This window comes from Macaca fascicularis, chromosome 19 (assembly GCF_037993035.2).
Source record: "Macaca fascicularis isolate 582-1 chromosome 19, T2T-MFA8v1.1".
NCBI lineage: Eukaryota > Metazoa > Chordata > Mammalia > Primates > Cercopithecidae > Macaca > Macaca fascicularis.
Genome location: NC_088393.1, coordinates 57,765,936 through 57,790,964, shown reverse-complemented (window position 1 = coordinate 57,790,964; position 25,029 = coordinate 57,765,936). Strand labels below are relative to the sequence as shown.

At 55.9% G+C, this 25,029-nt stretch overlaps 1 protein-coding gene across 2 annotated transcripts in view; it reads right to left on the bottom strand.

Moving 5' to 3' along the window:
- The window catches only part of AP2A1 (adaptor related protein complex 2 subunit alpha 1), a 42,521-nt gene that overhangs the window by 4,388 nt on the left and 13,104 nt on the right, over positions 1–25,029 (bottom strand). For both annotated transcript variants that reach the window (XM_065535718.2, XM_065535719.2), the window contains exons 2-15: positions 23,207–23,275; positions 22,954–23,096; positions 22,137–22,330; positions 11,225–11,354; positions 10,345–10,446; positions 7,079–7,187; positions 3,885–4,035; positions 3,034–3,202; positions 2,764–2,901; positions 2,306–2,488; positions 1,376–1,473; positions 812–1,043; positions 551–718; positions 298–458 (exon numbers count right to left, since the gene is read on the bottom strand). In XM_065535718.2, coding sequence (XP_065391790.1) covers positions 298–458; positions 551–718; positions 812–1,043; positions 1,376–1,473; positions 2,306–2,488; positions 2,764–2,901; positions 3,034–3,202; positions 3,885–4,035; positions 7,079–7,187; positions 10,345–10,446; positions 11,225–11,354; positions 22,137–22,330; positions 22,954–23,096; positions 23,207–23,275 — 2,047 coding nt within the window. The remainder of the gene's footprint in view (positions 1–297; positions 459–550; positions 719–811; positions 1,044–1,375; positions 1,474–2,305; positions 2,489–2,763; positions 2,902–3,033; positions 3,203–3,884; positions 4,036–7,078; positions 7,188–10,344; positions 10,447–11,224; positions 11,355–22,136; positions 22,331–22,953; positions 23,097–23,206; positions 23,276–25,029) is intronic.

The following is a 25,029-nucleotide window of genomic DNA, read 5'->3' as shown; positions in this document are numbered from 1 at the left end:
GAGACAGAGAGGGAGAAGGGAAGGAGAGAAGGAGAAAAGGAAGAGCAGGCTGAGAAACGGTGACAGGAAAGGAGACAACGAAGGGTGGCCAGTGTCGGTGGAGTCCAGAGTGGGAGAGGGAGGGTGTGAGCAGGGAGGCTGGGGCAGGGGAGGCAGCAGCCAGGGCTGAAGGCATCGGGATGGAGAGAGGAGCGAGTAGGGGGCTGGGGAGGGGCTCAGGGAAAATGCGGGCAGAGGCCGAGAAGGGACAGCCCTGGGGGTGGCTGTGAGAAGGGGCCCGGGCCCAGGGGGTGCTACCTGAGGAAGGCCTCCTCGGGGGTGGGCCCCAGGCTGGGCTGGGCGGCCGGGCCATCGAAGACGTCCACCAGGAGGTTCCCTGCCCCTGCAGAAGCCGGGGGTGCTGCCGGGGGAGGGGCTGCCCGCAGCCCCAGGAGGTCGGCGGAGGGCGAGGGCGTCGACTGTAGGAAGCGCAGGTCATGGTGAGGACAGATGGCACCCTGGCAGGACCCAGCCCCAGGCACCCTGGCAGGGCCCACACCAGGGGACTCACCACAGTGCTGGGGGTGGGCTCTACGCCCCCATTGATGTCGTTGCTGCTTGGGTCCCTCCGGCCATCATCCAGGGCACTGCCAGCCCCTGGCCCCTTCTTGCGTTTCAGCTTGGCCAGGATGGACGACTCGCGCTCGGGGAAGGGCGGCATCTCCTCCAGCACCGTAGCCTGGCGCAGTCGGGTGGGGAAGGTCAGTTCGGGTCAGGAGGAGGGGAGAGCGGGAAGGGGGTATGCCAGGGTGGGGAGGGGCAAGGCTCTGACCAGGACGTCGGTGCTGGCCACCGAGCTGAGGGTGAGGTACTCCACGGCTCGCTGCTGCAGCTCCACGTCAGCATTGCGCAGCTGGGAGCCGGCCCGCAGCACGGCCTGGATGGTGGCCTTGGTCTCGGGGAAGAGGTTGATGAACTTGATGTAGGTGGACAGCAGCAGCGCCCGCGTCGCCACGCTGCACAGGTGGAACTTGGAGTGGAGCAGGGAGAACTGCACCGGGGGGCTGTGCGCGGGAGTGGGTGTCAGCGGGGACCAGGCTCCACTGCCCTCTCCCAGAAACCCCCTCGAGAGGCGCCCCTCCCTGGGATGGACCTGTCCCAGGACCCCAGGCCGCTGGAGGGGAGTGGCCCTCCCCAGGCACCAGGCAGGGGCCACAGTCACACTCTGTCCATGATCCTGGGACTGAGGTCCTCTCTTACCCTGCTAGGTGGGTTGGGGTGGAGGCCGAGAGGATGGGAGCCCATCACCGCCTACCCTGAGACCCCTGGGGATCCCTCAAGCCCTGGATCCGTCAGAAGTGTGTAGTGTTCCCCCCGCAGGCTGAGGCTCCCTCACCTGGAGCGGGGGTCCCCAGCAATCAGGTTCCCAAACTCCCCAAGGATGTAGCCGCCAACCTTCACCATGTTCTCATGACAGGCAGGGGCCTGGAGCGCCTGGGGGGGGCGGGGAAGGGCGTGGAGAGGACAAGAATGAGCACTCTCTCTGGGAGCACTGGGTGCAACCACCTCCTGACTGGTGGAACCCTCAAAGCTCTGCTGCGGGTGGGGTTATAAGTGGTAAACTGAGGCACAAAAAGGTTGAGTGACCGGCCCAAGCTCACACAGGCCGTAAAACAGGGCTGTGAGCCGGGCGTGGTGGCTCATGCCTGTAGCCCTAGCATTTTGGGAGGCCGAGGAGGGCAGATTGCCCAAGCTCAGGAGTTTGAAACCAGCCTGGGCAACATGGTGAAACCCCATCTCTATTAAAAATACAAACAAATTAGCTGGGTGTGGTGGCATGCGCCTGTAGTACCAGCTACTGGGGAGGCTGAGGCAGGAGAATGGTTTGACGCTGGGAGGCGGAGGTCGCAGCGAGCCAAGATCACGCCAAGGCACTCACTCCCCAATCCAGCCTGGGTGACAGAGTGAGACTCCGTCTCCAAAAAACAAACACACCAAAAAAAAACCAAAAAACAAAAAAAACAGGGCTGTGCAGGTCCCCTTTCCTGGGGCAGAGGGAAATGGAAACTACCGAGATCTGGGGCCAGGACTGCACACCGGGCTCCCCATGCCCATGCCCTGGGGACTCCTCACATCAGGAGGGTAGGAGGGACCCAGAGCCCTGGGTGCCCTGGGTTGGCCCAGAGAGGCAGAAGCCCCACTTTGAGGTCACAGCAGTGCAGGAGGAGGATGGCCAGGGGCTGGCAGGCCCCACAGCCCCGGCCGTCCTTGCTCTGCCTCTAGGTCCTGTCGTGGGGTCATGGGGGTCAGGGTCAGGAATGCTGACCTCAAAGACCGTCTTGGCGGCGTAGCCCTGGACGTCATCACGGTTGGTGACGATCTGTAGCACACGGTACCACACCTCTTCACTCACGTAGTCGCCCGCGATGCGGATGAGGTTGAGGATGGTGTCCACATACCAGCTGTAGTCCACGGCGTACTTCTCAGCCAGGATGGCCACCTTCAGGACCTGCCGCCGGAGCGTGTGAGAGACAGAGTGCCCGCAGGCTGAGTCGGGCTTTCACTCACCTGGCTCTGGGCTCACCACTGCCCCCATCTGGAGACCCAGGAGTCCAGGTCCCAGCCCCTCCTCCCTCAGACCCAGGAATCCAGGCCACCAGCCACCTATCCCTCAGATCCAGGTATCCAGGCTCCAGCCCCTCTTCCCTCGGACCCAAGAGTCCAAGCCCCCAGTCACCCCCTCCCTCAGACCCACAAGTCCAGCCCGCACCCCGCAGCACTCACGATCTCCTCGCGGATGGCATAGTCGGCTGTCTCCAGGTACCGCAGCATCTCCGACACGATCTGCTTGGCATTGCTCCGGTCACACATGGCGTAGAGGAGGTCAGCTGCCCGCTGCCGCACGCTGACGTCCCGCTCCGTCTGAGGGTGGACAGCAGGGCCCAGGTGTGTTTTAGACTCCCTGTTGGCACAGGGTTGGCCACCCAAGGGCCTCTGAGCCTCTGGTCTTTCTGAGGGGGGTGGCAGGCCCAAGTGGGCTCCAAGGGGTCACACCTTGAGGGCATTGATGACGGTGTCAATGTGCGTCTTGACGGCTTCGTGGGAGAACTCAGAACTGGCCAGCGTGCACATGCTCTCCAGGGCCAGGTAGCGCAGGTTGGTCTCCCGGTGCTGCAGGAACTGGCCCAGCTGGTTGCAGGCCCGCACCAGGAGGTTGGGCTCACTGCCCGCAGGGGCCACAAGAAAGGGATAGTGAGAGAAACTGACAGGAGGAGGTGGAGGACTCGGGCCCCAGCTGACCCACCTCACAGCCCCCAAGGATCCAGGTCTTTTTTTTTTTTTTTGAGACGGAGTCTCGCTCTGTCACCCAGGCTGGAGTGCAGTGGCCGGATCTCAGCTCACTGCAAGCTCCGCCTCCCGGGTTCACGCCATTCTCCTGCCTCAGCCTCCCGAGTAGCTGGGACTACAGGCGCCCGCCACCTCGCCCCGCTAGTTTTTTGTATTTTTTAGTAGAGACGGGGTTTCACCGTGTTAACCAGGATGGTCTCGATCTCCCGACCTCGTGATCCGCCCGTCTCGGCCTCCCAAAGTGCTGGGATTACAGGCTTGAGCCACCGCGCCCGGCCGGATCCAGGTCTTAACCTTGCCGGCCCTACATTGCAGTCCTGCACCTCCAGTGACCCAGACAGCTGGGCCTTTGAGCCCAGAGAAAGAAACCCAGCAATTCTGCCCCCAGGAAGCGCCCCAGCACCAACCTCACAGGTGACACTTCACAGCCCCATCCTTCTACTACCCTACCTAAAAGTCAAGATTCCCTGCCCTCTGCCTAGGACCCAGGAGTCCGGGCCTCCACGCCCCTCCTTCCTGGCCCCGGGCATCAGGCCCTGGTGGGCCCAGGCGGGCACCTGTCATAGTGGATGATGAGGCTGATGGTCTCGAAGAGGATGGCGTTCTTGGCGTTGGAGTGCTGCACCTTCTTGGATTTGGGGGGCTCCTGGGCCTTGTTGAGCACAGTCTCCAGACATTCCACCAGCCGCCCCTTCACGGCCGCATCCTCTGGGGAAATGAAGGGGACGCACCTGGCTGAGTGTCCTGCCCGCCTGGCAAACCAGCTGGGGTGGTGGCCATGCCCCAGCTCCTGTCTTCCAAGGGAGGAGCTCGGGGTGCCTCTGACCTTGAGAATTCTGCAGCTCAGGGCCAGGATCTCTGCTCCCTCAACCTCTTCCCAGCCCAGCAGAGGAGGTGAGACAAGGCACCTCTGGAGACACAGGATCTATCCCCAGTCCTGGGCTCTCCTCCTGCTCTGACCCTCTCGGGCAAGAGGTGGCACCCATGTGAGCCTCAGTTTCCTCATCTGCAGCTCTGAGGCTCCTTAGGTTTCTCACTGAGCAAAAGAAGCTCCAGGAACCTTCCCAAGAGATGTCCCCAAACCCAGGCCTTCCCATGGACTGGTGCGAGTGCCGAGCAGCCCCTGACAAAAATGCACCAGCCACCCACCCAAGTGTCCGTTCAGCAAGAGACCGCTGCAGGCACACTCGGTGCCATCCTCTGGGCCTAGAGGCTGGGAGGTCAAAGGAGACAAGGCTCAACCAGGCGCCCCCTCACCCCCCAGAGCTCTCTACCACTGACAGATGCCAGCCAGAAGCTCACAGGAACACCAATCACTACATTTCCCAGCATGTGACGTCTTTTCAAGTGTATATAAGAGCTGTCAAGTATTCCAGCAAAAAATGCTGCCGCAAATCTACAGGAAAATTCACCAGATAGAGGAACAAGCTAAAAGACACCACAAGGCAGCAATGAGGCCAGTCGCCACCATGGGACACATGGCAATGGCATCTCCTGCTTTCTCCAGAAACAGGTGTGGGGGCTAGTCCAGACTACGAGAAACAACAAAGACAGAATCCAATTTAAATCCTGTTTTTGTAAACAGGGCAACTATGTCGCCCAGATTGATCTCAAACTCCTGGGCTCAAGCGATCCTTCTGCCTCAGTCTCCCAAAGTGATAGGATTACAGTGTAAGCCACTAAACCTGGCAGAATCCAATTGAATATGTGATCCTAGACTGTACTGTGATATATATTGTGGGTTTTTTTTGTTTGTTTTTTGAGACAGAGTCTCACTCTGTCACCCAAGCTGGAGTGCAGTGGCGCAATCTTGGCTCACTGCAACCTCCGCCTCCCGGGTTCAATCGATCCTCCCATCTCAGCCTTCTGAGTAGCTGGGACTACAGTCATACACCACCACACCTGGCTAATTTTTTGTATTTTTTGTAGAGATGGGGTTTCGCCATGTTGGCCAGACTGGTCTCGAACTCCTGAGCCCAAGTGATCCTCCTGCCTTGGCCTCCCAAATTGCTGGGATTACAGGTATGAGCTGCCATGCCTGGCCCAGAACAACATATTTAAAGGCAAAACATCATGATGTATGTAATTTACTTTTAAATATTTCAGAAGAAAATAAAACAAGAGCATGCATACATGGCAAAATGTGAAGTCTAAGTAATGACATCTCTCTGCTTGTGTGGATGTTGGGAAACTTTTCACAATGCATGTGAAAAAAAAATGACTTGGAAACAAATTGGCAGTAGCCCACCACCATTTGCTGAAAAGGAGGTGACACAGGGTTGGTGTGTCCTCAGACCCAGCCTCAGGACAGGGCTGTATCTGCAGTTCCTACACCACAGAGGGTTGGAGTGGGTGAGCTGCCTGCCCTGGGTGTACCACAGAATTACCAACTGGGCCTTCTGGGGTGGACGTGGGCTTAAAGCGTGACCTAAGCCCTTCGTGACAGGATGAAAAAGAGGCCCTGAGAAGGAAGACATGTCCCCAGGGTCACACAACAGAATTCATCACTGGCTTCACACAAGATGGGCCTCTGGTGTCACCTCAATATCATACACTCAGTTATAGAGTGTGCACACACATGCCATGTGCAGAGGGACGTGCACAGACACAATGCATGCTGGCAAGCATTGAGACAAGCATACCCAGGCATGCAGACAGGTGTCTACACTCATGTACACACCCACTTGCGTGCACAGACAGGTACACATGTAGATGCACACACCGATACATACACATGTACACACATAGAGGGACACAGAGATACCGTGAACACACTGCCACATACACACACAGACACACACACACGATGACATCCACATACAGGGGGATGCATGCAGACGTGCATGCACACGGACAGGTATCGACACACACAGATGAACATGCACACACACACAGGCATGAACACAGACAGGCATGCACACCCAGAGATTCGGTGGCGTACATCGGCCCTGGCCCCTGGCAGGTACTGGGCATGCTGGCTGAATGGAGGGAACTGGTGCATTAGCACCTACTGTGTGGCAGGCCCTTCAGCACAGGGTCCCAAGAAACTGCTCCATGAAGTCAGTCAGCCAAGGCGACAGAAGCCCAGGGGAGCTCAGTGGCAGAGGGAGGGGTTTATAGCAGAGAGTCTGGGGGCTGACTGCCGCTTACTCAATGCCTAGAACGGTGATGTCTCACCTTCAAGCCTCAGCCTCCCTGTGTGCATATCACACTGGCTGTTCCTCCTTGCCAGCTCTGTTCGGCAGGTGCAGGCGCCCCCCTGCACAGTGCCTGGCTCACTACAGGAGTTTCATACACACTGGCTATTGGGACCGTGAGCGGTAAGGGAAGGTTCCCACCAGACGTGAAAACCCCTAACAGGGCTATGGTAATTCAGACAGCACAGCCTGGAATCACCCACTGACCGGGTGGGTGATCCTGGGCCAGGAGCTCCCTCTCCCAGTCTCAGATTCCTCATCTAGAAAACAGGCGCAGTAACAGCCCCTAGTGACAGGGCTGGAACGAGAGCCTGGGTAGCAGGGACCTCAGCAATGAGGCTGATCGGTGATGCTGCACAGGGTAGGCACTGGGCCTCACGCTGCCCGCTTGCCACCCCCACTGCAGCCACGTAACAGGGGACAGAGGAACCACCCCAGCTTCAGAGAAATCCTGACCCAGACCCTCCAGTTCCACCTGGTGCGCTGTGGAGCTGGAGGCCCCCAGATGCCAGCAGCAGGCCACCCCGGGTTGGGGAGTGCGCGGCGTTCGTTACCTGGAGGCGGGTAGCACTGCAGCAGCCGCAGGAGCTTCACCGAGAGCCAGGGCGCTGGGACGAAGTAGTAGGTATAGTCCTGGAGGTCGGTGGAGGCTGAGGAGACAATCTGCGGGGGAAGAGCAAGGAATAGGTTGGGGGCTGGGGTGGGAGGGGCACGTGGGCTCACATGCCAGGGTGGAGCAAATGCTGCCTTCCAAGGGCAGTGCTGTCAGTGTTAACAGTTTTGTTAGTGGGTTTTTTTGTAGAGACAGGGTCTCACTATGTTGCCCAGGCGGGTTCAGAACTCATGGCCTCAAGCAATCCTCCCACCTCAGCCCCCCAATGTCCTAGGGTTACAGGCATGAGCCACCATGCCCAGCCAATGTGATGGTTTTATGAAGCAGGAATCTGAGGCTCTGGGAAGGGAGCGAGGAAGGGTCAGGCACACAGGATGGGGGCAAAACTAGGACTAAGCCTGGCTGGTTGATCGTTCCAAGCAATGCTGGTGCGCGGTGGGCAGGAAAGGTCTCTGCTGGTTCCCTTCTGTGTGACAGTCCCAGGCCCCCTCCTCACATGGGACGCTCTGAGCCTCCCCTGCCCCAGGTTTCCTCCATCAGAGCACACAGCATGCCGGCTCCCGGAGGCTGTTTCCTATAGTCCCCCTACAAGGCTCAAAGCTACTCAAGGGCAGGGATTGGGTCTGACCCTTTTCTGGGTCCCTAGGCCTAATACAAGGTCAGATAGGAAGAGGTTCAGGGAGGAGGCAGGGAATTAGTGAAAGACTGAAAGATCATGGCTGGGTGCAGTGGCTCACGCCTGTAATCCCAGCACTCTGGGAGACCAAGCGGGGTGGATCACCTGAGATCAGGAGTTCAAGACAAGCCTGACCAACATGGCGAAACCCCATCTCTACTAAAAATACAAAAATTAGTGGCCGGGCGCGGTGGCTCACGCCTGTAATCCCAGCACTTTGGGAGGCCGAGGTGGGCGGATCACAAGGTCAGGAGATCGAGACCACGGTGAAACCCCGTCTCTACTAAAAATACAAAAAATTAGCCGGGCGCGGTTGTGGGCGCCTGTAGTCCCAGCTACTCGGGAGGCTGAGGCAGGAGAATGGCGTGAACCCGGGAGGCGGAGCTTGCAGTGAGCCGAGATCGCGCCACTGCACTCCAGCCTGGGCGACAGAGCGAGACTCCGTCTCAAAAAAAAAAATACAAAAATTAGCTGGGTATGGTGGTGCACGCTTGTAATCCCAGCTACTTGGGAGGCTGAGGCAGGAAAATTCCTTGAACCTGGAAAGCAGACATTGCAGTGAGCCAATATGGCGCCACTGCACTCCAGCCCAGGCAATAGAGTAAAACTCCGTCTCAAATAAAAAAAAAAAGAAAGAAAAAGAAAGATTGGGCCAGGCACGGTGGTTCACACCTGTAATCCCAGCACTTTGGGAGGCCAAGGTGGGCAGATCACCTGAGGTCAGGAGTTTGAGACCAGCCTGACCAACATGGTGAAACCCCATCTTTACTAAAAATACAAAATTAGCCATCGTGGTGGCACATGCCTGTAATTCCAGCTACTTGGGAGTCTGAGGCAGGAGAATTGCGGGAAGTGGAGGTTGCAGTGAGCCAAGATCGTGCCATTGTACTCCAGCCTGGGCAATAAGAGCGAAACTCCATCTCAAAAAAAAAAAAAAGGAAAGATCATGTGACTTTTTTTCCTCATTGCAAACTCCTATTCAACCTTGCAAAGCCCTTCTCCAGGAAGCTCTGGCCCACCTCTGTGCTGGTCTGTGTTCCTGCCTCACTGTCATCCCGGCACACTCCAGCATTCGGACGTGTGATGAATGGATGAAACAGTGACTGAGGCTGAGCACAGCGGCTCACAGCTGTAATCCCAGCACTTTGGGAGGCTGAGGCGGGAGGATCACTTGAAGCCAGGAGTTTGAGACCAGTGTGGACAACAAAGCAAGACTGATCTCTACAAAAAATACAAAAATTAGTGGCCGGGCGCGGTGGCTCACACCTGTAATCCCAGCACTTTGGGAGGCCGAGGTGGGCGGATCACGAGGTCAGGAAATCGACACCATCCTGGCTAACACGGTGAAACCCCGTCTCTACTAAAAATACAAAAAATTAGTCGGGCGAGGTGGCGGGCGCCTGTAGTCCCAGCTACTCGGGAGGCTGAGGCAGGAGAATGGCGTGAACCTGGGAGGCGGAGCTTGCAGTGAGCCAAGAAAGCGCCACTGCAGTCCAGGCTGGGCAACAGAGTGAGACTCCATCTCAAAAAAAAAGGAAAAAAAAAAAAATTAGCCACCTGCAGTCCCAGCTACTCGGGAGGCTGAGGCGAGAGATCGCTTGAGCCTAGGAGCCAGAGGCTGCAGTGAACCATGGTTGCACTACTGCACTCCAGCCTGGGTGACAGTGAGACCCTGTCTGTTAAAAAAACAAAACAAAACAAAACCCTGAGAAAGAAATAATGAGTAGCTGCTCATAATGAGTGAGCTGGTGTGTTCTTCTCTTTGCCTGTGAATCCAGGCCTCTCTCTACTGCCCAGCAGACATGCATGTGTGCTCCAAGTCTCAACTCAGGGAATCCTTCACCGCCCCCAGGAAGCCTTTGTGGACTCCCAGCCTGGGTTAAGTGCCTCCTATGGGCGCCCTGTCCTACCTCCATTATAGCGCAAGTCACCCCTTTTCTGACAATCGGTGACTGAGTCACCTCCCTGCAAGCAGGACAGGGAGCTCCTTAAGTGCAGAGCTTGGTTTCTGACTCATCTGTGTCCCTGGTGTCACCCCACATGGAGCCTGGCATGCAAGAGGCCTCAGGGGATGTTCCTGGGCAGGACAGGAGCAAAGGTGGGAGAGGGACGCCAGGCAGGAGTGAGGCTGCACAGGAAAGACAGAGGCGGGAGGCAAAGCCAGAAGAGGGAAGGCGGGAGACAGAGAGAGGAGCAGGAGAGGGAGGAGGGCAGGGGGCAGCTCTGGCTCCCAGGGTGCTCGGCCTGCGAGGCCCTGTTCTCACACTTTATCCACAGCCCTCTGTGCCTCCAGGCAGGCACTGGTATTAACCCCACTGAACACAGGGGGCAGCTGAGGCCAGGGAGGTGAAGCCACTTGTCCGGGGCCACCCAGCCAGGAAGAGGCCGAGCCAGGATGAATCCAGCTCAGAGCTTGAGTTTGTAAACCTTGGGCTGGGCTGCCTCTCAGGGAGAGTGGGGACCTGGGGGGTGTCAGAGGGCACAGGGATGCCAAGGCCACCTCCTGCAGCCAGCATCTAGGCCACACCCACCCGGCTGAGGCGCGACACAGCCAGGGAGATGCACGTCTTGAAGTCGTCTGGGTTCTTCTTGCAGAGACAGGTGATGAGGCTGACAGCAGCCGTGACCACGCCCTGCAGGGGCAGAGGAGAGGCAAGTCAGGCCCTGGGGGAGGCGGGCACCTGAGAGCAGAGGCTCAGGAGCGGGGCAAGGTCGGGCTGTGTGTGCAGTTGGGAGGATGGGGTTTAGGGGTTTGCACACGTGTCACTGTGCGTGCTTCAGGGGTGGGGTGAGGAGGCCACGGGGCCTTGGGCACCATGACCAGCACTGACCTGGGTGTGTGGGGTATCCCCGGCAGGACCCCAGGCAGCTGGGTAAGGAGCAGTGAAGGGGTGGGACTCCAGAGAGTTGAGACTATGGTGAGTGGGACAGGGGTCAAGGTTTCTGTGCCGGTGGGCAGGTGATGGGCGCTGTTGGGGGAATCTCCGGGTATCAGAAACAGAGAGTGGGATTTTCTAAGGGGCTGGGTGGCTGGTGAGGGGTTTGGGGGTCACTGGACAGGATCCCTAGCCAGCCAGGTGAGTGTCAGAGATGGGGATGGGAGGGTTTCTGGACACTTGGGCAGGTAATGAGTACCAGGGACACTGGATCATGGTTTCTGGTGCCTGGTGAACGTCAGAGCCAAGTGGGGAGCCCCAGACATCCAGGGGGTCTGGGCTGAAGGGGGAGCCCCAGGCATCCAGGGGGTCAGAGCCGAGGGCATAGCCCAGGCGTCCAGGGGGCGTCAGGGCTGAGGTGGGAGCCCCAGGCAACCAGGGGGGTCAGGGCTGAGGTGGAGCCCCGGGCATCCAGGGGGGTCAGGGCTGAGGTGGAGCCCCGGGCATCCAGGAGGCGTGAGGGCAGAGGGCTCACCATGTGCTGGTCATTGAGCAGGTGTACCACGCGTGCCGTCCACTCGCCCATGGGCACCAGGTCAGGCGAGGCCTTGTAGAGTCGCAGGAGGCACAGGGCCGCACTCTGCTTGACGCTGTCCATGCTGTCCCTGTGGGGACACCATGTGGGGCAGGGGAAGCAGAGTCAGTGACCCCAGCACCTCCCCTCCTCTCCTGTTTCTCCCAGGAAGGGTGTGCGAGGCCAGTGAGAGGGACGGACAGCCAGGCTACCGCAGGATCCAATCTGGCGCCGCCCTCATGGCCCACCAGAACTCAGTGTCTTCATCTGCAAAATGGCTGCGTCTCAGTAACCTCATGGGGTCCCCGGCAGGGCTCAGGAACATGTCAGGCCTGGCCCTGCACCTTCATTCATTCACCAAGCACCTACTGGGTGCCCATGGGGTACCAGGCAGTGCTGTGGGCGCCGTGGATAGAGTGGCGAACAAAGTGGTCCAAACACTTGTCCTTACATGTCAGACAGCACCACGAAAACACATACATCAAATACTGTCAGGGCTGGGCATGGTGGCTCACGCCTGTAATCCCAGCACTTTGGGAGGCCGAGGTGGGAGGATCACTTGAGGCCATAAGTTCAAGACCAGCCTGGACAACAGTGAGACCCAGTCTCTTCAAAAATACAAAAATTAGCTGGCTGTGGTGGCGCAGGCTTGTAATCCTAGCTACTTGGGAGGGTGAGGTGGGAGGACTGCTTGAGCCTGGGAGGTCGAGGCTGCAGTGCGCCACGAGTGTGCCACTGCACTCCCTCTAGCTTGGGCAACAGAGTTAGATCTGTCTCTAAATAAATAAAAACATTTAAAATAAACAAAACAGAGTAACTTAATGAGGAAAGACTGAAAATCCTCTGCAACAGAACGTCCCAGGCAGAGGGGACAGCCTGTCCCAGGACCATCAGGAAGGCGGAGCCCGCGCATAGGAGAAGCAGCGAGGAGGCCTGGGGGCTGCGGAGGCCTGCAGGCTGCGGCCTGAGCCATGGGGCAAGAGGCTGCAGATAGGACAGGGAGGGAACATAGGGCCAGACCCTAGAGAGCCTTGTGGGTTGCAGTGAGGACTTGGTTTTTTACTGATTGGGGGATGGAAGCCGCTGTGGGTGGTGAGCAGAGAATCAGCGTGACATTAACGTGACAGCAGGAACAGCTACCCCCAGACCCCTTCGGCCTGTCCAGCACTCCCACAGGTCTCTGGATGGATTCACTCATTTATCTTCTCTCCACAGCAAACTGAAGAAATGGGTGTGTTTTTGATAGGTGTTTAAAGTGTCCCTCTGGCTATTGTGAGGGAACAGACTTTGCAAGGCCCTTTTAATTCCAAGGGAACATATTCACAGGTTCTGAGGGTTAGAGTGGCTCACGCCTGTAATCCCAGCACTTTGGGAGGCTCAGGCAGGAGGATCACTTGAGCCCAGGAGTTCGAGACCAGTCTGGGCAACATAGTGAGACCCCCATCTCTACTAGAAATACGAGAATTAGCCAAGCGTGGTGGCGCATGCCTGGAGACCCAGCTCTTTGGCAGGCTGAGGTGGGAGGATCGCTTGAGCCTGGGAGGTGAAGGCTGCAGCCTGGGTAGGTGGCAGAGCAAGACCCCGTCTCCAAACAAAAAAAAAAGGGTGGGGGTACTTTGCAGATATGATGAAGTTAAGGATCATGAGCTGGAGAGAGGATCCTGGGTGATCCAGGTGGACCCGATGTCATCACAGGGTCCTTATAAGGGAAAGATACAGTTCAGAGTCAGAGAGAGATGATGTGAGGATGGAACAGAGGTCAGGCAGGAGAGAAGATGCCACGCCACTGCCTTTGGGGATGGGGGAAGGGGCCACGAGCCAAGGAAAGCAGGTGGCCTCTAGGAGCTGGAGAAGGCAAGGACATGGCCTCTCCTCTAGGGCCCCCGGAAGGGACCAGCCCTGGCCATGAGATGGATGTTGGACTTCCGACGTCCAGAACTGGTGTTTGACACTGCTGTGCTTGTGGTAATTCATCACAGCAGCCACAGGAAAGCAGTGTAGGCACTTGTACTTGTCTGGCACAGAACCTGGCAGCCAGCGGGCAGCCCATCTCAGAGGGCTGACTCCAGGCCCCAACCGTAACCCAGCTCCCAGCACAGTGAAGAGCATGGAGCATGACGTTGTTCTAGAAGAGGATCCCAAGGGAGCACCTTCTGGGGTCAGACACGCCTGCCTGAGGCTGTGACTGTGGGGCGCAGTTTGGGGTAAGCCACTGACCCTCTCTGATGGGCTGTTTCCCCTTCAGGAAAATGAAGAGCCTTGTCAACTTTGGGGACAAAGAAATAAGACTGTGGGCCAGGCATGGTGGCTTATGCCTATAATCCCAACACTTTGGGAGGCTGAGGCAGGTGGATCACTTGACGCTAGGCGTTTGAGACTGGCCTGGTCAACATGGTGAAACCCCATCTCCACACACACAAAAAAAGAAGGCCAAGTGCAGTGGCTCACGCCTATAATCCGAACACTTTTGGGACACTGAGGCGGTGGATCACCTGAGGTCAGGAGTTTGAGACCAGCCTGGTCAACATGGTGAAACCCCATCTCTTCTAAAAATACAAAAATTAGCAGGGTGTGGTGGCGTGTGCCTGTAATCCCAGCTACTCGGGAGGCTGGGGCAAGAGAATCGCTTGAGGTTGCAGTGAGCCGAGATCGCACCACTGCACTCCAGCCTGGGCAACAGAGCGAGACTCTGTCTCAAAAAAAAAAGAAAAGAAAAAAGAAAAAAAAAAAGAAATGAGACTGTGTGGTGCATGGCCATAGCCTTGAGTAAGGAGGCACCGGGAGCTGTCAAGACCGGCCCAGTCATGGCCTATCAGTAAAGGCTTTCCCAGAAAACACCCAACGGACGGCAAAGGACATGGGGAGAAGTCCTCAGGGCAGACCTGCACCAGTCAAAGGCCTGTGGCAACATGTCTCACTGGATGTGCAGCCACCCAGCAGCTGGCTCCTGCCATCAGCCAGGCAGATACCCGCCCAGCTGACACCTGTTGCCACAGCCTCCCAAGGTGCTGGGAACCCTCGTGTGCTGCAGCTGGGGGCGGATACAGGGACAGGCCCTCTGGAAAGGCTCTGGGCTCCCTCTGTCCAGAAAGGCCACCGCTGTGTGTGAAGTAGACCAAGACCAACAGTGCTGCCCCCAGACGCCCACCCTACAGGAACGTTCACAGCCCAGTGATCAAGTTAGAACCAGAAACCAGCAAGAAGCCTGTCCACAGATGATGCTCCATTTATGACAGCACTTTTCCCATCTCAGTCATGGCAGGCATCTACCCAGCCCTGATTCCTGGCCACTCTCCCATCGCTGCATCGGTGCGCATCTCCTGAGCCCTGACTCCGGGCCACTTTCCCATCTCTGTCACGGCGCACATCTCCCAAGCCCTGACTCGGGGCCACTTTCCCATCGCTGCCACGGCGCGCGTCTCCCGAGCCCTGACTCGGGGCCACTTTCCCATCGCTGCCACGGCACGCGTCTCCCGAGCCCTGACTCGGGGACACTTTCCCATCGCTGCCACGGCGCGCGTCTCCCGAGCCCTGACTCGGGGACACTTTCCCATCGCTGCCACGGCGCGCGTCTCCCGAGCCCTGACTCGGGGACACTTTCCCATCGCTGCCACGGCGCGCGTCTCCCGAGCCCTGACTCGGGGACACTTTCCCATCGCTGCCACGGCGCGCGTCTCCCGAGCCCTGACTCGGGGACACTTTCCCATCGCTGCCACGGCGCGCGTCTCCCGAGCCCTGACTCGGGGACACTTTCCCATCGCTGCCACGGCGCGCGTCTCCCGAGCCCTGACTCGGGGACACTTTCCCATCGCTGCCACGGCGCGCGTGTCCCGAGCCACAGCGCATCTCCCGAGCCCTCACTCCGGGCCACTTTCCCATCGCGCCAAGGCGCGCATCTCCCGAGCCACAGCGCATCTCCCGAGCCCTCACTCCAGGCCACTTTCCCATCGCTGTGATGGCGCGCATCTCCCGAGCCACAGCGCATCTTCCCAGTCCTGACTCCGGGCCAAGCTCTGCTCTAAGCACTTCCACACAGCTCGCTCACTCTCCACCACAGCCCTCTAAGGACGCGGATTCTATCATCTCTATTTACAGATAAGGAGACCACACAAAGGAATAAGAGCTATTTATCAACTTGCTTAAGTGGAATAAGGGTTGTGGTGCTACTTAGGAAAAGGTTAAACTACACAGTATCAAGCTGCATACCCAGGCATAAAAAATAAAACCACCAAATCAGGCACAGTGGCTCATGCCTGTAATCCCAGCACTTTGAGAAACCGAGGCCATGGAGGTTCACTTGAGCTCAGGAGTTCAAGACCAGCCTGGGTAATATAGTGAGACCTCCTTTCTATAAAAAGTTCAAAAATTAGCCAGGCGTGGTGGCTTGTGCCTGCAGTCCAGGCTACTGGAGTGGCTGACGTGGGAGGATCACCTGAGCCTGGGAGGTCAGGGCTGCAGTGAGCTATGATCATGCCACTGCACTCCAGCCTGGGCAGCAGAGCAATACTCTATCTCCGGCAAATCATGGATATGCACCACAATGTGGATGAACCTGAAAAACATCTTGTTGAGTGGAAGAAGCCAGACACAGAAGGCCACTGTGCGGTTCCATTTCTACGAAATGTCCACATTAGGCAAATCCGTGACAGAAAGCAGACTGGTGGCAGCCGGGGGCTGGGGGGAAGAGGGAATGGGGAGGGACCGCTAATGGGTACGGGGTCCCTTTTTTTGGAGCCATGAATGTTCTGCAATTAGGTGGTAGTGGTGGTTGCACAGCATCATGAATATACGAGAAACCACTGAACTGAGCACCTTCAAATTGTTAAAATGGCTGGGCACGGTGGCTCATGCCTATAATCCTAGCACTTTGGGAGGCTGAGGCAGGCGGATCAATAGAGGTCAGGGGTTTGAGACCAGTCTGGCCAACATGGTGAAACCTTGTTTCTACTAAAAAACAAAAAACAAACAAACAAAAAAACAAAAATTAGCCAGGTCTGGTGGCGCGCACCTGTAATCCCAGCTACTCAGGAGGCTGAGACAAGAGAATTGCTCGAACTCAGGAGGAAGAGGTTGCAGTGAGCCAAGATTGCACCACTGCACTCCAGCCTGGGTGACAGACAGAGACTCTGTCTTGGAAAAAAAAAAAAAAAAGGCCTAGCTGGGAGTGGTAGCTCACACTTGTAATTCCAACACTTTGGCAGGCTGAGGCAGGAAGATTGCTTGAGCTCAGGAGTTCAAGACCAGCCTGGGCAACATAGCAAAACTCTGTCTCTACAAAAAAAAAAAAAATACAAAAATTAGCCAGGCGTGGTGGTGCACGCCTGTAATCACAGCTACTTGGGGGGCTGAGGTAGGAGGATTGCTTGAGCCCAGGAGTCGGAGGTTGCAGTGAGCCAAGACTGTGCCACCACACTCCAACCTGGACAACAGGGCAAGACCATCTCCAAAAAAAATAAAAAGTAAAAAAAAAAGTCTACCTACAAAATAAAGTTCCTCCGTGCCCCAGTCACTGTCGAGGCCAAGTTTCCAGTGTGGAGGGGGCAGCCTGGAGTCAGATAGCCCCACCCTGGCCCCTTGACCCTGGCAGGGCACCACCCCTCGACATCCACTCCAGGGACAGTGTCACCTGCACCAACACATGTTGGCCACGCTGGCCTCCCTCTCCGTCCTCAAAGTGCCCAGTCCCTCCCTCTTCAGGGTGGCTTGTAACCTGTCTCCCCCAAGCTGATGCCGACTGCCTGTCCTTGTCCTAAAGAAACTGCTGGCAGCAGGCTGGGCGCGGTGGCTCACGCCTGTAATCCCAGCACTTTGGGAGGTGGAGGCGGGCAGATCATGAGGTTAGGAGTTTGAGACCATCCTTGCCAACATGGTGAAACCCCGTCTCTACTAAAATACAAAAAAATTAGCCGGATGCGGTGGTGCATGCCTGTAATCCAGCTACTCGGGAGGCTGAGGCAAGGGAATCGCTTGAACCCGGGAGGCAGAGTTTGCAGTGAGCTGAGATCGCGCTATTGCACTCCAGCCTGGCAATAGAGCAAGACTCCCATCTCAAAAAAAAAAAGAAACTGCTGGCAGCATTCGCGACTGGCCACTCCCTCCTCCATCAAAGTTCTCAGCGTTCTGAGTCATGGCCTGATCCTGATTTTCCTCCCACACCCCATCACGCCTCCCATCCCCCCTGCCAGCAGAGTGTTAACACACTGGGCTGCACTGGGACCACTCAAGGGCCCAGCTTTTGTGGATTCCCGGTTAACATCTGCCCTCAAGGGCTTCACTGCTTAACTGCTATAACTGCCATCGATCCCCATGCTGTCAGATACAATAGCCCCCAGCCACGTGTGGCGACTGAGCACTGGGACTGCTGCGAATCCAAACTGAGAGACACCAAAACGCCGCATTCCAAAGACTTAGCACCAAACATGGATGTCAAATCAAATAGCTCATGAATAATTTTTATGCTGATTCAGTGTCAAAGTGATAACATTTTGGGTGGATCAGGTTAAACTGAACTATTACACGCTAGAAAAGAGAAAAATACCTATGTGGCTTGCATTTTATATATATTTTTATATATATGCTTTTTTTATTTTCAGACAGGGTCTCACTGTCACCCAGGCACGATCACAGCTCACTGCAGCCCAGGCCTCCTCACTGTACCCTGGGCCTCTTGAGCCCAAGCAATCCTCCCATCTCAGTCACTCAAGTAGCTGGGATTACAGGCACACATTTTTGTATTTTGCCTTTTTTTTTTTTTTTTTTGAGACAGAGTCTCGCTCTGTCGCCCAGGCTGGAGTGCAGTGGCCAGATCTCAGCTCACTGCAAGCTCCGCCTCCCGGGTTCCCGCCATTCTCCTGCCTCAGCCTCCCGAGTAGCTGGGACCACAGGCGCCGCCACCTCGCCCGGCTAATTTTTTGTGTTTTTAGTAGAGACGGGGTTTCGCCGTGTTAGCCAGGATGGTCTCGATCTCCTGACCTTGTGATCCGCCCGTCTCGGCCTCCCAAAGTGCTGGGATTACAGGCTTGAGCCACCGCGCCCGGCCTTTTTTTTTTTTTCTATTGAGATGGAGTCTTGCTCTGTCACCCAGGCTGGAGTGCAGTGGTGCAATCTTGGCTTACTGCAACCTCTGCCCGCTGGGTTTAAGTGATTCTCCTGACTCAGCCTCCTGAGTAGCTGGAACTACAGGTGTGCACCACTGCACCCTGCTAATTTTTTTTTGAGATGGAGTCTTGCTCTGTCACCCAGGCTGGAGTGCAGTGGTGCAATCTTGGCTTACTGCAACCTCTGCCCGCTGGGTTTAAGTGATTCTCCTGACTCAGCCTCCTGAGTAGCTGGAACTACAGGTGTGCACCACTGCACCCTGCTAATTTTTTTTTGAGATGGAGTCTCACTCTGTCACCCAGGCTGGAGTGCAGTGGCGTGATCTCCACTCACAGAAAGCTCCGCCTCCTGGGTTCAAGCAATTCTCCTGCCTAAGCCTCCTGAGTAGCTGGGATTACAGGTGCTCACCACCACACTTAATTTTTGTATTTTTAATAGAGACGGGGTTTCACCATGTTGGGCAAGCTGTTCTCGAACTCCTGACCTCAAATGATCTGCCCGCCTCAGCCTCCCCAGTTGCTGGGATTACAGGTATGAGCCATCGTGCCGCGCCTGTATTTTGCATTATATTTTTATTGGACGGTGCTGATCTCTCTCAGATCTCTCTCCCTCCTGCTCTGACTCCCTGCAATGCAGCTTCTTCCGCAGAGTCCTACTCAGATGTCTAATACACATCTCAAATTCAGCATGACCAAACCACACTCAGGTTCTGCCCTCTCTGACCCATTTTCCTGTAGCCTTCGTCACACTGCTGCAAGGTCTGACACCATTCACTCACCTACTAAATGTCCCCACCTCATCCTAGCACAGCACATATAATCCATCGACTCTACTCCCGAAACATGCCCTTCTCATAACCACATGACCGCCACAGCCCTGGTCCAAGCCACCACAAGCTCTGACCTAGACCTGGTGATGGATGCCAGCCAGGTGATGGATGCCTGGCTGGTCTTATTGCCCCACAGTCACCCCTTACAGTCTGTACTTCTGCTTATGATTTCCTGGGCTATTTGAATCTGGGGATCATCCTCTTTCATTCGTTCTGGAATAGTTTCAACCATTATCTCTCTTCGAACACTGCCTCTGTCACAATTTCTCCCTACAACTCTAAACGGCATTCTGTTAGATGTTCTCTGTCTTCCATGAGTCTCAGTCTCTTTCCTAAAATCCCCATTGCTTTGTTTCTTTGGGATGCATTTTGATGTCTTTCTTCAGTTCTACTGCCTGCTCACTAATTCTGGCTTTGGCTGTGTCTACTCTGCTAACTAAAGTGGACACTTAATTTTTATTTTTTTAAATATTTGTTTGTTTGTTTTTTTAGACAGGGTCTTGCTCTGTCGCCCAGGTTAGAGTGCAGTGATGGGATCACAGCTCACTGCAGCCTCATCCTCCCAGGCTCAAGCAATCCTCCTGCCTCAGCCTCCCAGATGGACTACCCAGGCACACGGCACTCCACCTGGCTAATATTTTAGGTTTTGTGGCAATAGGGTCTCACTATGTTGCTGATCTTGAACTTCTGGCCTCAAGTGATCGTCCCGCCTCAGCCTCCCAAAGTGCCTGGATTATAGGTGTGAGCCACTACTACTGTGCCTGGCAATTTTTGACTATTTCAATTATATTTTCAAATCTGCTTAAACTTTACTCATATTTTAAAATGCTTCTGTTATTTATTGAAACATATGAAATATACTTATTTTACATGCTGTATAATTCCAATTCCAAAGTTATTTTCTGCTTTTTTTTTTTTTTTTTTTTTTGAGACAGAGTCTTGCTCTGTCACCCAGGCTGCAGTGCAGTGGCACGATCTCGGCTCATTGCAACCTCCGCCTCCCAAGTTCAAGTGATTCTCCTGCCTCAGTCCCCCAAGTAGCTGGGATTACAGGCGTGCGCCACCACGCCTGGCTAATTTTTGTGTTTTTACTAGAGATGTGGTTTCGCCATGTTGGCCAGGCTAGTCTCGAACTCCTGACTTCAGGCAATCTGCCCACCTTGGCCTCCCAAAGTGCTGTGATTATAGGTGTGAGCCACCACACCCAGCCTTCTGTTTTATTTCTGCTGTCTGCTGATTCTCTCTCATGGTGTCTTGTGTGTGTTTAGAGATTTTTGGCTCTGAGCTACTCATGTCACTTGGAGCTTTTTTTTTTTTTTGAGACGGAGTCTTGCTGTGTCACCCAGGCTGGAGTGCAATGGCCAGATCTCGGCTCACTGCAAGCTCCGCCTCCCGGGTTCACGCCATTCTCCTGCCTCAGCCTCCTGAGTAGCTGGGACTACAGGCACCCGCCACCTCGCCCGGCTAGTTTTTTTTTGTATTTTTTTTTTTATTAGAGACGGGGTTTCACCGTGTTAGCCAGGATGGTCTCGATCTCCTGACCTCGTGATCCGCCCGTCTCGGCCTCCCAAAGTGCTGGGATTACAGGCTTGAGCCACCGCGCCCGGCCAACTTGGAGCTTTATCTGTGGATATCACTGAAGCTTGTGGTGAAAATGGGTTTCCTCAGAAAAGTATCATGTTTGCTTCTGTGAAGCACTAGGAAACCTCCAGTTTCCATCACTTTAAACTAAAGGTTGACTTAGGGCTTTTTGGACTACCCAGATAGGGTAAAGTCAGGCTGAAAACCAGTCTGAGGGCTGTTCCATGCCAAAATTTCAGACAGGTAATTTTCCTTAGAGTCCCCAAGGGGGTTTATTTCTAGGTCACTCTCACTTTGAAGTATAGCCTTCGAGAACTTCTCGGACAAGCTTTGTCTTCTGTTCCCAGAGGCTGCAGGGCCTCAAAACCGATACTCGGGTTCACCCAGGTCAGCAAATGCCTTCTAAGCAAACGCTGGCTCCAGCACACAGCTCATCTGCTTGGGTGCTTGGTTCCTCTTTGCTTGTGGCCTGTGTGCTCCTCTCATTTTCTGGCTACCTCATGAATCCATTAAATAATATTGTCTTTCCTCTCTTATCCAATATTGACAGTTAGGTTTCAGGGAAAACATGAGTTGGGTACGTAGTTGACCATACTGCCAGAAATAGACGTCCCACCTGTGTGCACACCAAGCTGGAGTACACTGGCGCCATGACAACTCACAGCCTCGACCTCCCGAGCTCAGGTGATCCTCCCACCTCAGCCTCCCGAGTAGCTGGGACTATAGGTGCATGCCACCATGCCCTGGCAATTTTTGGAATTTTTAGTAGAGATTGGGATTTTGTCATGTTGCCCAGGCTGGTCTTGAACTCCTAGACTCAAGCAATCTACCTGCCTCAGCCTCCCCAAATGCACGGATGACGTGAGCCATCACACCTGGCAAATTCTACACTTCATCCTGCGATTCTTCCATCACCATTTGTCTCCTGCTCCAGACCATGAACACGGGAGGGCAATGACCATGTCCGCCTCTGGTCAGGACAACATCCCCAGCAATCAGCACAGTGCCTGGCACATAGTATGTGCTCAGCAAATGTTTGGTGAATGAATGGAGATGAGGAAGTTCTGGAGGGCCGTCACCCATAGCGTACAGTTATCCCTCTTATCACAGGTGTTACAGTTCTGCAGTTCAGAGGCACCCCACTGGCTTTGTGGGGAAGCAGCCTCACACCGTCAAGTCAGCTTTGTATCACAGGAAGACACAAGTATGGGGCTGCCGCCGGAACCACTGGGTCCCCAGCCCAGCGTTAGCCCACATGCCGGCTGGGAGGCTTTGGGCAGGCGACACAGCCTCTCCGAGCCTCGCCCTTGGTTGAGACTCATCACCCCCAAGCTCCCCACTGCCAACGGGTCCCCACTGCCTTACCCGGCCACCAGGATGCGGGGGATGTCAGCGGCAAAGGCCTCACCCATCTCCCGGCTGCCCACGTTGGCGATGCAGTGCAGGGCCAGGCACATGAAGGTGGGGTTGCGGCTGGCCAGGTCATTCTTGATGGCGTTGTTGATGAGGCGGATCAGCTCCGAGTTCGAGTTCACCAGCACAGAAATGAACAGGTAACCCTGTGGGGAGGGAGGTCGTGGATGGCTAGGAGCCTTGTGACTGAGTGGCCCCAGACCCAACCCTCAGACCCAGGAGTCCAGGCCCCCAGGCCCCTCCTCCCTCAGATCCACAAAGTCCAGGCCCCAGATTCAACCCTCAGACCCAGGAGTCCAGGCCCCCAGGTCCCTCCTCCCTCAGATCCACAAAGTCCAGGCCCCAGACCCAACCCTCAGACCCAGGAGTCCAGGCCCCCAGGCCCCTCCTCCCTCAGATCCACAAAGTCCAGGCCCCAGATTCAACCCTTAGACCCAGGAGTCCAGGCCCCCAGCCCCTCTTCCTTCAGATCCACAAGTCTAGGCCCCCAGCCCCTCCTCCCTCAGACTCAGGAGTCCAGACCTCCAGCCCCCTCCTCCCTCAGACCCAGGAGTCCAGGCCCAGCCCTTCCTCCCTCAGACCCAGGAGTCCAGACCCCCAGCCCCTTCTTCCCTCAGACCCAGGAGTCCAGACCCCCAGCCCCTCCTCCCTCAGACCCAGGAGTCCAGGCCCAGCCCTTCCTCCCTCAGACCCAGGAGTCCAGACCCCCAGCCCCCTCCTCCCTTAGACCCAGGAGTCCAGGCCCTGGCACCCCCCTCTCCAGACTCACTATTTGCTTCTCTGTGTATTTATTGGAACTCAACAGGTTCACAGCCTCCATGTGCCCAAAGTCAATGTCATGGCCAAGCAGGAAGATGAAAAGCAGTTTACATACGTATTTTTTCTTACTGTAGCCATCCAAGGCTTTGTCTCCTAGGGTAAAGGAAGGAGGAAGGGGGAGCCAGAAATGAGGAAACGTCACAGGATAGGTCACAGGAGCCCCAGCTCCCAGCCCTGAGCCAGAAGTTGGGCCCCCAGCCTACCTTTGAACTTGGAGCGGATGTTGGCCAGTTCCTTGTTAATTCTCTTAATCTCCGCCTCTTTGCTCTTACCTGGGAGAGGAGGAAGAGGGTGGGCAGTGAGGGGTCTGGGGAGTCAGCCAGCTGCCCTCTCTTTCCCAGGCGCGGCCCCACCCAGCAGGAAGGGCAGATCTTCTCTGCCCCCAGGCACTGGGGCTCAGGACAGGCCAGGACCCCTTCTCTGGCTGGGAGCTTCAAAGAGGGAAGAACCACGGCTTGCTGAGCCCCACAGCACAGAGCACACACCCTTGGGCTGTCCCTGACTCCCTCTCTCCTTTCTCCTCCCACTGTGGCCCCTGATCTGTGGGGCTCCTCAGGGCCCTGGACATGCTCCCTGAGAGCTCCTAGCCCCACTCCCCATACGCAACGGACATGTGATGAATGAATGAATGAATGAATGAAGAGCTCGGCTGGCCCCAGGGTGCTCACCCCTACCACTGAGCTCACTGCCTCCTCTCCCAGTTCTCAATCCATGAAGGTCCCGCTGTCCACCTAGTCACCAGGTCAGACCCTTGGGTGCTGTTCTCACCCCCTTTGTCCCCACAGCCATGGATTCGTCCTCTCTCGCATGGCCTGTCCCCACTGCCTCCTGTCCCCTGGCTGCCAACCTCTCCCCAATTTGTCTGGGACATTCCTACACCTCTGACAGGACCTGCTAATGGAATAAGTACAGAAAGCCTTCCCTGATCCTACAGGCCAGGTCTCTGCTTCCTCCATGTTCCTCAATGCCCTACAGCACCTGCTTTGGAGCACAATCTGACTAGATGCTCTCGGCCACCCTCTCTGCTTCTCCTGTCCCTGTTCCACTCACCCCAGACTTCATTCCTTCCTTGACAGATTCCACTGCTCACTCTGCTCCTCCAAACAGAACCTGGACATCCTCACGCCAATTGGGCTACTGCCTCATCCTTTTTATTTATTTATTTTTGAGACAGGGTCTTAGTCTGTCACTCAGGCGCAGTACAGTGGTGCAATCATAGCTCACTGTAACCTCAAACTCCTGGGATCCAGCGATCCTCCACCCTCAGCCTCCCAAAATGCTGGGATTACAGGTATAAGCCACTGTGCCTGGCTGCCTCCTCCTCTTAACTTGACCTTCAGAACATGTCCTGAGCATCTCCAAGGTGACCACTTCATCCAGACCCCATGCTCGCTCGCTGGGCTCAGTGAAGCAGCCTCCCCTCTGGGATGTGTTTCCATATCCTGGGCTCCTCCCTTGTGTTTCCATATCCTGGGCTCCGGGATGCCAGCTGGGGGTGCTCCACCCCATGGCCCACCAAGCCCTCTGCCCCTGTCACAGCCACCCTGCCAGTGTCGCCCCTCAGACCCCTAAGGTCCGTCCAGGCCCCCTGGCCTCCATTCTGCTCTGGGAACACGCATGTCCTCCTGCCTCAAGGACCTTCACACAAGCTGTGCCCTCTTGCCGGGGCCACCCCTCCCGTCATCTTCGTCTTGGCTCCTGCCACCTCTGAAAGGCCATTCTGTTTCACTTCCTTAAAGTCAATTCTTTATTATTCTGCTTAAAGAGTTATTTTTCAAAAAGTCCTCTCTGGTACATTTCACCATGTCGCAATTTTATTTCTCTCCACTGTTGAACTTCCCCCAACTTCAGACTATAAGCATCAGGAGGGAGCTCCTAGAACAGTGCCCTGCATACAGCAGGTGCTCTATAAATGTCTAGTTATCTAAGGGGCAGAGATCTGCTCTGACCCACATTCTTCAGGGCGTAGTCTCCAGCAGGGTGAGGTGTACATTCAATGAATGAATCAATGGCTGAGAAAGCAAGT